The 13,439-nt window shown below is 47.9% G+C and overlaps 2 protein-coding genes across 2 annotated transcripts; one reads left to right on the forward strand and one right to left on the reverse strand.

Moving 5' to 3' along the window:
* Positions 1-732: 732 nt before the first annotated feature.
* On the forward strand, positions 733-3,961 carry LOC108703573 (C-type natriuretic peptide-like). Its single transcript, XM_041589007.1, has 3 exons — positions 733-1,393; positions 2,436-2,727; positions 2,981-3,961. The coding sequence occupies exons 1-2, from the start codon at positions 1,310-1,312 to the stop codon at positions 2,718-2,720; spliced, it is 369 nt and encodes a 122-aa protein (XP_041444941.1). The 5' UTR covers positions 733-1,309; the 3' UTR covers positions 2,721-2,727; positions 2,981-3,961.
* Positions 3,962-6,396: 2,435 nt separating this feature from the next.
* Positions 6,397-11,523, reverse strand: mpdu1.S (mannose-P-dolichol utilization defect 1 S homeolog). Its single transcript, XM_018239780.2, has 7 exons — positions 11,288-11,523; positions 9,544-9,609; positions 8,809-8,941; positions 8,639-8,724; positions 7,003-7,121; positions 6,797-6,907; positions 6,397-6,702 (listed from the first exon to the last, which is right to left on the reverse strand). Exons 1-7 carry the CDS (start codon positions 11,373-11,375, stop codon positions 6,547-6,549), a joined length of 759 nt encoding a protein of 252 aa, XP_018095269.1. The 5' UTR covers positions 11,376-11,523; the 3' UTR covers positions 6,397-6,546.
* Between the last annotated feature and the right edge of the window lie 1,916 nt (positions 11,524-13,439).

Consider the following 13,439-nt stretch of genomic DNA (forward strand, 5'->3'; position numbering starts at 1 on the left):
GACCTTAGATTGTAAGCTCACTGGGACAGGGACTGATGGGAATGTGATAGGGACCTTAGATTGTAAGCTCTCTGGGACAGGGACTGATGGGAATGTGATAGGGACCTTAGATTGTAAGCTCACTGGGACAGGGACTGATGGGAATGTGATAGGGACCTTAGATTGTAAACTCACTGGGACAGGGACTGATGGGAATGTGATAGGGACCTTAGATTGTAAGCTCACTGGGACAGGGACTGATGGGAATGTGATAGGGACCTTAGATTGTAAGCTCTCTGGGACAGGGACTGATGGGAATGTGATAGGGACCTTAGATTGTAAGCTCACTGGGACAGGGACTGATGGGAATGTGATAGGGACCTTAGATTGTAAGATCACTGGGACAGGGATTGATGGGAATGTGATAGGGACCTTAGATTGTAAGCTCACTGGGACAGGGACTTATGGGAATGTGATAGGGACCTTAGATTGTAAGCTCTCTGGGACAGGGACTGATGGGAATGTGATAGGGACCTTAGATTGTAAGCTCACTGGGGCAGGGACTGATGGGAATGTGATAGGGACCTTAGATTGTAAGCTCACTGGGGCATGGACTGATGGGAATGTGATAGGGACCTTAGATTGTAAGCTCACTGGGGCAGGGACTGATGGGAATGTGATAGGGACCTTAGATTGTAAGCTTACTGGGGCATGGACTGATGGGAATGTGATATGGGCCTTTGATTGTAAGCTCACTGGGACAGGGACTGATTATAATGTCTGTACAGCACTGCAGCAACGTATATTTATACATGTATATAAACAGCAGGAAATACAGCCAATACGCTGCAAGTGAATAAGGCTGGACCAGGGAGCTCACACTCTAAGCTGTCTATGGTATCACACATTTGGGGAATAGGCTGCATAATGTGTATGTCAGTGTGTGTGTCAGAGGGATGGGGGGGGGAGAGGAATTCTTCAGCCCCCTGTACTGGGGTAAAGGATCTCCCTGGGTTACGCACTCCCCCCCTCACCCTATAATAAAGCATCTCCCGTCTCCCCCCAGAGTATATAAATCCCTCCACTCTCCCTCTCTCACCAGAACTGACCAGTCCTGAAGCAGCAGGACAGACACCCCCAAAACAAGGAACCCTACTAGCGACTGTAACGAGAAACTAAAGGAAAGCTCCAGGCTGAGCCCAAGAGCTGACACTTATTGACAAAATAGGAACCTTCCTATTCATTTTCTGAGCACAGGGACCCTCTGTGTATTAATAGACCCCAGAACTTTTAGCCTCCCCCTGTGGACAAGAATCTTCCCTGTAGCACAATGAGAGCTCTCTCTGCTGTGATGGTGACCCTGATAATTATTGGGGTGTCTGGCCGACCTTCTCCTCAGCTCAGGCACTTAAAGGTGAGTTACCCCTCAATGTGTGTTTGTGTAAAGATTCTATTTACTGACCCATATCTGCCTGTACTGACTCTATGTACTGACCCATATCTGCCTGTACTGACTCTATGTACTGACCCATATCTGCCTGTACTGACTCTATGTACTGACCCATATCTGCCTGTACTGACTCTATGTACTGACCCATATCTGTTTGTACTGACTCTATGTACTGACCCATATCTGTTTGTACTGACTCTATGTACTGACCCATATCTGCCTGTACTGACTCTATGTACTGACCCATATCTGTTTGTACTGACTCTATGTACTGACCCATATCTGCCTGTACTGACTCTATGTACTGACCCATATCTGCCTGTACTGACTCTATGTACTGACCCATATCTGCCTGTACTGACTCTATGTACTGACCCATATCTGTTTGTACTGACTCTATGTACTGACCCATATCTGCCTGTACTGACTCTATGTACTGACCCATATCTGCCTGTACTGACTCTATGTACTGACCCATATCTGTTTGTACTGACTCTATGTACTGACCCATATCTGTTTGTACTGACTCTATGTACTGACCCATATCTGCCTGTACTGACTCTATGTACTGACCCATATCTGCCTGTACTGACTCTATGTACTGACCCATATCTGTTTGTACTGACTCTATGTACTGACCCATATCTGTTTGTACTGACTCTATGTACTGACCCATATCTGTTTGTACTGACTCTATGTACTGACCCATATCTGTTTGTACTGACTCTATGTACTGACCCATATCTGTTTGTACTGACTCTATGTACTGACCCATATCTGCCTGTACTGACTCTATGTACTGACCCATATCTGCCTGTACTGACTCTATGTACTGACCCATATCTGCTGGGCTCTAAGCAGAACTCTATGTACTGACCCATATCAGCCTGGGCTACTAAGCAGGAGTCTATGTAGTGACCCAATTGATTCCTTACCTATAAAACATGCTGCCCACTGACAGTACCCCAACATACACCCCAGTGAAATCCAGTCTCTCTCTGCACAGACTCTGGCCGATCTCCTATCCAGGGACCTCTCCTCTTCTGAGGAACTCACTTTCTGGGACAACCTAGAAGATCTGGAGATCCCCTCTGGCCCCCGACCCCGTGACTCCCCGCTGCCTCTGGATTCTGCCCAGCTGCCCCCCAGTCGTGCCTGGCTCCGGCTCTTTGGCGACTTCATGAGCAATCAAAAGAAATTTCGGGGGCGTACAAAGAAAACTGGGGTGTCCCGTGGCTGCTTTGGGATGAAACTGGAGAGAATTGGAGCCGTCAGTGGCCTGGGATGCTGACACTCTGGTGAGTTGGAACCTTCAGCTCTCGTCTTCATGTGCCCCCCATTTCTGTGCCGACGCCCCGTGCCCAGTGTGTTATTTGCCCAACTGACCTACTCAGTGACTGGCAGAACATCCTTAGCCTGGTGACCCCCAACTCCAGGGCATCTCATAACTGATGCCACCTAGGAATTTACAAGCTCTCAGGTTCACCACCTGCTATTCAGCTGCTCCAGAGAGCTTGCAATCTGATTTCACCCCCTTTTATTCTGTTTCAGGTGCATATCCCCAAATAACGACTCCCGCCTTGGGATGAACCTCCCCTGCCCCCAACCTGAAGACATCGGTCTCCTCGGACTGTGATGAAGGAAACAATCCCGACTATTTGGGCTCTTCCCAAAGCCACTTTGTAACGTTTCACTGCAAGAAAAGACTTTTTTGTGACCAAATTAAGGCTGTTCCCCCAAAGCAGGTCTAACGTATGGGAGACACGTCCCCACTTTCCTTCCCCTCCCCCCATTAACGATCCCATTTGCTCCTGTCCTTGTGGTGGAACCAGCACTTGTTCCTTTCTCTCTCAATGTGTCTCTGCCCAACCCCATTCCTGAGTTTCTCAGATATTTCCAACCCCGCCATCGACTCCCCAAAAATATCTTCATTTCCCCGTCATTTCCATCACTTCCTCCTCTTGTTCCAAATCTGTTTGGTCTTTGTACAAAATATTTACCTGTTAGTTTCTCCAAATTCTGCTCTTTTTTTGTTTTTATTAAATTTCATGTTATTTTTCCACTTCCCGTGACATTTTCCCAATATTTCTTTCAATTCGTAATTTAAAGTTTTAATTCCTCACTGAGATTTTCATTTGTTTGGTTTATTTCCGTTGAGGTTTTAAGTCTCAATTTTTTTAGAATTTTTAAATATTTTTCATTTAATATTTGTATTTTAGTGAAGGTCTTTTTTATTTTTTTACTTTGAAGTTTTTCTTTAATTTTGATTGAGGATTTTGTTTTGTTTTTTCATTTTAATTTGAGACTTTTTCTGGTTCTCTGGTTTCATTTAAATTCAGATTGAAGTGAACAGAGAGAGGTTTCAGAGTTTTCTCTGGTAGAAAAGTATTAATTGATGGGATTTTGGGGGGGGGGCGTTTGATCGCTAATAAAACAAGGACACAAGATGGAAGAAGGAAGAGAATTTTCCTGAAGAACACAAATGTAAAATCCAATGTTGTAACGTCACTAAATAAATGTACAAAGTAGATGGCTGCTGAGTCGGTTTTGGGTTATGGAGAAGAATTGGGCTGCTAATTAGCATTCCAAGTACCTACTGACCTATCAGGGCGAACTGAATGGATGAGTCAGGGGGTCCAGGTCCTACATCCGATTAGATGTACCATCCATTGTTTCCATGAAAGGTTACCTAGCAACATGATATTTTGTCACCAGACTGACAATCTCCTTTCAAGTGCCCCCTTCAGTGTGAGTTTGGTTCCGACAGAAGGCCCCCCTCTCCGGTGCTACTGGGTTTGTTGTGCTACTAAAGGTGGGTGCCTGTGCCTTTTCATGAGGAGAATTGCAGATACAAAGTGAACAGGATTCTCTTCCTATTAAGAGAGTGGGGTTCTTCAGAGATAAGTGAGGGGTTCTTCAGAGATAAGTGAGGGGTTCTTCAGAGATAAGTGAGGGGTTCTTCAGAGATAAGAAAGTGGGGTTCTTCAGAGATAAGAAAGTGGGGTTCTTCAGTGATGAGAGTGGGGTTCTTCAGAGATAAGTGAGGGGTTCTCCAGAGATAAGAGAGTGGGGTTCTTCAGTGATGAGAGTGGAGTTCTTCAGTGATAAGAGAGTGGAGTTCTTCAGAGATAAGAGAGTGGGGACCTTCAGAGATAAGTGAGGGGTTCTTCAGAGATAAGTGAGGGGATCTTCAGAGATAAGTGAGGGGATCTTCAGAGATAAGTGAGGGGATCTTCAGAGATAAGTGAGGGGATCTTCAGAGATAAGCGAGGGGTTCTTCAGAGATAAGAGTGGGGTTCTTCAGAGATGAGTGTGGGGTTCTTCAGAGATAAGTGTGGGGGTTTTCAGAGATAAGAGAGTTGGGCTCTTCAGAGATAAGATAGTGGGGTTCTTCAGAGATAAGTGAGGGGTTCTTCAGAGATAAGAGAGTGGGGTTCTTCAGAAATAAGAGAAGGGTTCTTCAGATATAAGTGAGGGGTTCTACAGAGATAAGTGAGGGGTTCTTCAGAGATAAGAGAGTGGGGTTCTTCAGAGATAAGAGAGTGGGATTCTTTAGTGATGAGAGTGGAGTTCTTCAGAGATAAGAGAGTGGGGATCTTCAGAGATAAGAGAGGGGTTCTTCAGAGATAATTGAGGGGTTCTTTAAATATAAGAGAGTGGGATTCTTCTGAGATGAGAGTGGGGTTCTTCAGAGATAAGAAAGTGGGGTTCTTCAGAGATAAGAGAGTGGGGTTCTTCAGAGATAAGAGAGTGGGGTTCTTCAGAGATAAGAGAGTGGGGCTACTTCATAGTGGGAGCACTGGGTTCCTACAGAACCTCTCCGCATTCACGATCCCAGTGCTCCAAGGATACACCAGCACCTACAACATTCCCACGATGCTCATTGCTTGTCCAATAGAAGCTCTCAGCTTCCACTTTCTTCTGTCCTCCACATTCCATTCAGCACAAGAAGAATAGGGTTCTTGAGGCAGGTTCTGCAATTGTAGTTTAGTAACGTTTAGATGAAATGAATAAACCCAATGGGGGAATATTGACTAAGTAGTTTGGCCCCTACGAGATCTTCAGGCCAAGAGCTACTTTCCTATAACAATAGCATTTGGGTCACTACTGAAACACTTCCCCAGCTGTAGTTCCGAGTGTCAGTTCCTTCTTGAAGGTCTCCCACAGATCCTGTTCCATTGCACCCAAAGCCTTGTCCATGAAGAGACAACTGGGGGTACACCCAATTCAGGATCCAAGGGAACCATAGGAATGAGATTCTGCCAAACTCTAAGTGTTTGGGCCAAACTGAATATAACCCATTAACAGGGTTGGACTGGTCCACCGGGTCACCGGGTAAAGTTGGCCCCGGCCCTGCCGATAAGCCACTGTGGAATGCACACCATCTTTTACTTTTAACAACAACATAAGTAACGCTGGGAGTGGAAACAGCTCTGTCTGGGGGCAGAGGGGGAGCAGGAGATGGGCCTATGTGGTAGGCTATGGAGTTGTGTACCCAATGGACCCCAGTCCAACTCTGGCCCTTAAAGTCCAAACCCAAAATGATGGGTCGGAAAGATCCTTAGGTAAAACTGAAGCAACTGAAGGAGAAGGTGGTGGAACAGAAAGAGCTCAAAGCATGAAAGGGGAAAGAAGAGTTGCAGAGGGGTGAGGCAGTGACCTCCAAAAGAAGAAAAAACACCAGAGGCCCTAGTGGCAACACTATAGTGAGGACCAAGACCGTTATGGAGAGTTGGTCAGGGAAAGAAGTACATGGAGCAGATGGAGCACAGACCAGTGGGAAATAGAGAGGAGAGGACAGGTGAGAGGGAGCAGCAAAATGGAGGCCAGAGGAGGTGGAACCAGGGAGGGCGAGAAACATGTGACCCTACCCTGGGCACACATACTGGGGCTCCTACGTTACTAAATGGGCCTCAGTGTTGCAGTGATGGAAACGGCTGGTCTCTCATAGAAAGACAAACAGGAACGATTATTAAAAAACTTTTACTAATTACACGTAGAACTAATGTTGGTTCTGTGCAGACGGAGGCCCATGGACTGAGAGCAGCCCAGTACCAAGTCCCAGAAGGACGGAATGAGAACATGGAGAATTTGCTGTTGGGGGGGTTTATTTCCCCTTAGTTCTTTTTCTTCTTCTGCTGCTGCTGTTTGTGCTGCTGCGGGGGCTTCCCGGTGGGCCGGGCGTTCCAGTAGTAGAGCAGTTGGGCCACAATGAGCCCGTTGCAGGCAGAGGACACCACGTATGTGACCATCATGAGAGAGTCGTTGGTCTCCTGCAGAACAAGGTTGGTCAGATGGGAAGGAGTCTCTAGAGCAGGTCACAAGCAAAGTCCACCCAGGCAACAGCAGTTGTCTATACACACTTACCTGCACACAGGTGTATATCCTCGCCAGTGAGCCCAGAAACAGGAGCCCCACCGTGATGGCAGACAGCTGCCCAGTATGGCCGTTCCTGTAGTTTGTGGTGGCCTGAATTAACTGCGGGACAAAGGGAACACTTTCAGTCGGACAGGGGGGGACACAAATCTGCCCATCCCCCAGCACAGTGGCACAGACACAACAACAGCACTTACCCTGCTGATAACAATGGCTGGTACATTAGTGGCCTGCATAGCCGTAATCATAGCCATGGGGACCACAGGAGACAGAGAAATGGCCAAGAGCGAGAAGAAGCCTCCAAGGAACAAAAAACCTGGAGGGGGAGAAAACAGCAGATTAGGTACAGTGGGACCCAGGGGGAAAGGAGGCAGGGAAGAGTCCAGAGGAGGACTCAGAGGAAAGGAGGAACAGTCCGGAGGAGGAAAGGAGGCAGAGGAGAGTCTAGAGGAGGAAAGGAGGCAGGGAAGAGTCCTGAGGGGGAAAGGAGGCAGGGAAGAGTCCTGAGGAGGAAAGGAGGCAGGGAAGAGTCCTGAGGGGGAAAGGAGGCAGGTAACAGTCCAGAAGAGGAAAGGAGGCAGGTAACAGTCCAGAGGAGGAAAGGAGGCAGGGAAGAGTCCAGAGGAGGAAAGGAGGCAGGGGAGAGTCCAGAGGAGGAAAGGAGGCAGGGGCAGTCCAGAGGAGGAAAGGAGGCAGGGAAGAGTCCAGAGGCGGAAAGGAGGCAGGGGCAGTCCAGAGGAGGAAAGGAGGCAGGGAAGAGTCCAGAGGAGGAAAGGAGGCAGGGGAGAGTCCAGAGGAGGAAAGGAGGCAGGGGCAGTCCAGAGGAGGAAAGGAGGCAGGGAAGAGTCCAGAGGCGGAAAGCAGGCAGGGGCAGTCCAGAGGAGGAAAGGAGGCAGGGAAGAGTCCAGAGGCGGAAAGGAGGCAGGGAAGAGTCCTGAGGGGGAAAGGAGGCAGGGGAGAGTCCAGACGAGGAAAGGAGGCAGGGAAGAGTCCTGAGAGGGAAAGGAGGCAGGTAACAGTCCAGAGGACGAAAGGGGGCAGGGAAGAGTCCAGGGGAGGAAAGGAGGCAGGGGAGAGTCCAGAGGAGGAAAGGAGGCAGGGGAGAGTCCAGAGGAGGAAAGGAGGCAGGGACAGTCCAGAGGAGGAAAGGAGGCAGGGAAGAGTCCAGAGGAGGAAAGGAGGCAGGGAAGAGTCCAGAGGAGGAAAGGAGGCAGGGAAGAGTCCAGAGGAGGAAAGGAGACAGGGAAGAGTCCAGAGGGGGAAAGGAGGCAGGGGAGAGTCCAGACGAGGAAAGGAGGCAGGGGAGAGTCCTGAGGGGGAAAGGAGGCAGGGAAGAGTCCTGATGGGGAAAGGAGATAGGGAATAGTCCTGAGGAGGAAAGGAGGCAGTAAACAGTCCGGAGGAGGAAAGGAGGCAGTGGAGAGTCCTGAGGAGGAAAGGAGGCAGAGGAGAGTCCTGAGGAAGAAAGGAGGCAGAGGAGAGTCCTGAGGGGGAAAGGAGGCAGGGGAGAGGTTAGATGAGGAAAGGAGGCAGGGAAGAGTCATGAGAGGGAAAGGAGACGGGGAAGAGTCCTGAGGAGGAAAGGAGGCAGAGGAGAGTCCTGAGGAGGAAAGGAGGCAGAGGAGAGTCCTGAGGACTCTCCCCTGAAGGAAAGGGGACAGGGGAGAGTCCTGAGGAGGAAATGAGGCAGGGGAGAGTCCTGAGGAGGAAAGGAGGCAGAGGAGAGTCCTGAGGGGGAAAGGAGGAGGAAGACAAAATGCAGGAAAAGGAAGGAAGGCACACAGTACAGCCTCCATAGAGGAAACATGCAGAAGAGGCTGAATGAGCCATTACCCATAGCTGTGCTGCCCCCAAGGTGCTGGATAAGGAATCCGATGGTGAGAGTCTGTAACATGAGAAACAGGACTTCCCCCCAGGTGCTGTAAGACACATAGAGCAGTATATGAAGACTAAAGAGATGTCTCCCAGTCACTGGGTGGAGCTGCCATACTAATTGCCCTCACCTGAATGGAAAGCCGTGGGTGATGCTGTACACCATGGTGCCCGTCAGTGCCAACATCTCCAGCAGAATGGACTTGAAACTGAGCCCCTCAGCACTGCCAGCCCTCACCAACTTCACTATCTGTGGGAGCTTCACTGGAGAGAGGCAATAGATTTATTGTATATAATCCCACCCCACACTGTACAACCCACTGGGGAACATCATGTGACCAGTAACGGTATTACCCCCCCCCCCCAGAAGGGCTGTTTGCAGCGGATTCACATGGCACATCAGGCCCCGAGGGGCAATCACCCCCCCCCCGGTAGTTCCACCACTGCAGGTGACTCCTTTATTAACCAATAAAAACACTGACCAATAAGCAATTGCTCCTGCTCTTACTAACTTGTACCCCAGACACACGGCACCGGGGCTGTTCTCTCTCCCACGGTCAGACTGTAACCTCCCCCTGGCAATTAATCAATGACAGAGCTCTGATTCCCTGTACTTCTTGTGTCGGGGCTGTTCTCTCTCCCATGGTAAAGTAAAGTGAAAGAGCACACTGGGGTTTTGCACACATCTCAGGCAAAGCAGTTTGAGCCTGAACTCTACTGACCAAACCTTCCAACATGTTCCCATTCAGTGTATTAGGGTTATGACCCTCACGTTGGACAGTGGGAAGAGAGCAGCTCAGGAGCAAGAGAGCAAACTGATTAAGTGTCAGTACTTTGGTGAATATGTGACAGTTTCTTGTACTCACCCATCACAGAGCCGGCGATGATTCCGAAGCCCAGGGCCTTACTCAGCGCCAACTTCAGGCAGGGAACTGGGGGAGAGATACAGACAAAATGAGAGGATGATGGGAATCAAGTGACAGTTGCATGGGAAGATCAGTTGGGTACAAGATGACAGTGAGACAATGTGGCAGTTGGGTGGAATTCAGATTACAAATAAAACACAAGAGACAGGCCAAGCAGGTTGGGAGATGGGGTTACACTTGTTATTTCTGGGGTGACATGCTGGACACAATCTAATATCCTTATCATTTACAGTAGGGGGTACATTATCCCTTATAATACATGAGTGATACTCAGAGTTCCCTGTATAACTCAGCCTGCAGCCTTGTGCCTTTATATGGGCACAGAACAACCCCTCAGTGACTTCTAATATCCTTATCATTTACAGTAGGGGGTACATTATCCCTTATAATACATGAGTGATACTCAGAGTTCCCTGTATAACTCAGCCTGCAGCCTTGTGCCTTTATATGGTCACAGAACAACCCCTCAGTGACTTCTAATATCCTTATCATTTACAGTAGGGGGTACATTATCCCTTATAATACATGAGTGATACTCAGAGTTCCCTGTATAACTCAGCCTGTAGCCTTGTGTCTTTATATGGTCACAGAACAACCCCTCAGTGACTTCTAATATCCTTATCATTTACAGTAGGGGGTACATTATCCCTTATAATACATGAGTGATACTCAGAGTTCCCTGTATAACTCAGCCTGCAGCCTTGTGCCTTTATATGGTCACAGAACAACCCCTCAGTGACTTCTAATATCCTTATCATTTACAGTAGGGGGTACATTATCCCTTATAATACATGAGTGATACTCAGAGTTCCCTGTATAACTCAGCCTGCAGCCTTGTGCCTTTATATGGGCACAGAACAACCCTCAGGGACTTCTAATATCCTTATCATTTACAGTAGGGGGTACATTATCCCTTATAATACATGAGTGATACTCAGAGCTCCCTGTATAACTCAGCCTGCAGCCTTGTGCCTTTATATGGTCACAGAACAACCCCTCAGTGACTTCTAATATCCTTATCATTTACAGTAGGGGGTACATTATCCCTTATAATACATGAGTGATACTCAGAGTTCCCTGTATAACTCAGCCTGCAGCCTTGTGCCTTTATATGGTCACAGAACAACCCCTCAGTGACTTCTAATATCCTTATCATTTACAGTAGGGGGTACATTATCCCTTATAATACATGAGTGATACTCAGAGTTCCCTGTATAACTCAGCCTGCAGCCTTGTGTCTTTATATGGTCACAGAACAACCCCTCAGTGACTTCTAATATCCTTATCATTTACAGTAGGGGGTACATTATCCCTTATAATACATGAGTGATACTCAGAGTTCCCTGTATAACTCAGCCTGCAGCCTTGTGCCTTTATATGGTCACAGAACAACCCCTCAGTGACTTCTAATATCCTTATCATTTACAGTAGGGGGTACATTCTCCAGTATAACACATGAGTGATACTCAGAGTCGCGGGAGACAGTTGGGGGATTGATGAGAGTCGTGAGTGAGTAAAAGAAGACGAGGAAAGACATGAGGCCTATGGGCTGAGGAGACAACAGACAATAGTGTAGGTATAAGGCAGGGAATTATGGGTAACTGACCGCAGCACGAGTAGGGGATTGTGGGTAAGTGGGAACGAACCATTGGGATGACGGGGGGAGTCTTTTCTGGTGACTCACCATCTAACAAGTTGAATTTTAAGAAGAACTCATCGAAGCAGAGCTCCGGTAAGACGCCCGGCACCAGCCACCCCCGCGCCGCCTCCATGATTGAAAAATACTAGAAACAATACGATGTGACGGTCAGTTCCGGGTTTTGTACCGGCTTCTCGCGAGAAGTGCGGGCGAGTTTCTTAGCTTCGCGCGGCCATCTTAGTTGGGGCGGGAAGGTTCATGCTGTCAGCAGTAAGTGCAAGGAGCAAAGCCATGTTTGGTGAGGCATTAGGGTCCTTCTGAGGTGCTGTAGTTGGACTCTGACTGACTGGGGCTGTAAACTTTACCCACAATCCTTTGCGTTGCATAAAAGGCTGTGTAAAGAAAACAGGGCACGTGGTGTTACTTATGATGACTGGAGGAGGCTGAGTGGCTGAACATTGTACCTGGGATCACGTGACTATGAGTGTATGAGGAGACAGACATTACTGTTACTGGCAAGTAGGGTGCTGTACAGTGGAAAGGTGCTCATAGCAAACATGCAGGAATCTCTGAGGGGAAATCTACACAATAGGCCTAACAGCAAGTCATACAACTGTCAGCCGAGCCAGTGGCCATTCTCACCTGCGACTACTGTTGCCGTCTGCCCGGTATTTTACTTGCCAGGCCGGTAAAAATAAAGCTTGGTCCCAATGTTTTTAATAGGCAATATCCATAAAAGTAAATGAGGGGCAGTATTTTTTCAACGAAAGGTGGCAACCCTACCCTTTCTGCATTAGGGTTATGCCAGCCATGCCAAAGGTTTGAACATCAAATTTCTAGCAAAGAACATTCTTCTGCTGCGTGGGACACAGTAATCGATAAAGCCTTCTCCAGTTTTGATTGGCTAGAGAGTTCCCGAATGACAAAGTCCATGTTCGATCATTTGTGTGACCAGCTACGCTCTGCCCTCCAGAAAACCAAAATGGATCAGTCCATTCCAGTACAGGTGAGACTGGCAATAAAGCTCTGCCATTTGGGCTCCTCTTCTCAGTATTGTGATGTGTGTGAGGCAATAGTTTCTATTCTTACACCCAGGTTTATTAATATTCCTCTGGGAAACATGCTGCAGGACACGTTTAGGAGTTTTGAGGCACATCATGGTTTGTCACAGCTAGCTGGTGTAGTCAGTACTTTACATGTCGCCATTCAAGCCCCGGTTGAGAGATCTGGTCAATAATTCAACAACAAAGGTTGGCATTCAGTAGTCAAGCTGTGGTAAATGCTGATCTTTGTTTTTGGGATCTGAACACTGGCGGCCCCGGAAACCTGTCAGATTCACAGGTCCTGGTGATCTCAGAGCTATATAAGATGGCTAGTGGGGCTACTCTTTCCCTAGCTCCTTTAGGAATTTTAATGGGTTTGAGGTGCCCATGAATTTACTGGGACCACAATCTTACCCACTTCTGCCTTGGCTGATGACTCCATTTACAGAGGACACTGGTCGAGAGTGTGGAGAATTGAACAGACCGTTTTCGTCTGCTCTTTGTGTGACAGACACGGTTTTTGAGCACTTTAAAGGACACTGGTGCTGCCTTCTAAAGTGCAATGATTTTGACATTCTACCCACCTTGATTACAGCTTGTTGTACACTTCACAACATATGTGAACATTGTGGAGACCCCTTTGAGGAACACTGGTTGGAGGTTGCAGCTGAGGAAGAGCTGAAGCAGCCAAGTGAATCTGATGAAGAAGACAATAAAGAAGAGCAAGAAGGAGAAAGGATATTAAAAGCTATTCAAGCTGCTCTTGCAAAGTTTCAAAAGACCTAATTATGGTTCCATTAAGTTGCACCTAAATCTGAATGTCATTTAACTAACCCATGTGATGAGGGAAATAATGATCTAGTCCTGGTTTTCTAAAAGCGAATTGCTCTTCACTCTAAGGGCAGAGACACCCGCTGCAATTCGGGGAAATTAGTCACATGGCGGCTCAGATCGCTTTGTTTTCTGAAGTTGCCTCACGATGAGACGTACGAAAACGAAGTGCTCTGAGTTCCATCCCGCCGTTGATTTACATTCTAGCCAGCGGGAAGGCAGGGGAGGCAATTTGGGGAAAGAAGAGATTTGTCGATGGGCGACTAATCTCCCCAAATCGCAGCATGTGTCTCTGCCTTAAATGGTAACATTAACACCATAGA

Source organism: Xenopus laevis, chromosome 3S, assembly GCF_017654675.1.
Source record: "Xenopus laevis strain J_2021 chromosome 3S, Xenopus_laevis_v10.1, whole genome shotgun sequence".
NCBI lineage: Eukaryota > Metazoa > Chordata > Amphibia > Anura > Pipidae > Xenopus > Xenopus laevis.

Excerpts from the sequence above, each read along its gene's own strand:
- LOC108703573 (XM_041589007.1), top strand. The coding sequence starts at position 1,310 with ATGAGAGCTCTCTCTGCTGTGATGGTGACCCTGATAATTATTGGGGTG. Across the intron at positions 1,394-2,435 it reads CTCAGCTCAGGCACTTAAAG|ACTCTGGCCGATCTCCTATC; the intron begins GTGAGTTACCCC and ends CTCTCTGCACAG.
- mpdu1.S (XM_018239780.2), bottom strand. The coding sequence starts at position 11,375 with ATGGAGGCGGCGCGGGGGTGGCTGGTGCCGGGCGTCTTACCGGAGCTC. Across the intron at positions 9,610-11,287 it reads AAAATTCAACTTGTTAGATG|TTCCCTGCCTGAAGTTGGCG; the intron begins GTGAGTCACCAG and ends TCTCTCCCCCAG. Across the intron at positions 7,122-8,638 it reads TGGGGGCAGCACAGCTATGG|GTTTTTTGTTCCTTGGAGGC; the intron begins GTAATGGCTCAT and ends CTCCCCCTCCAG.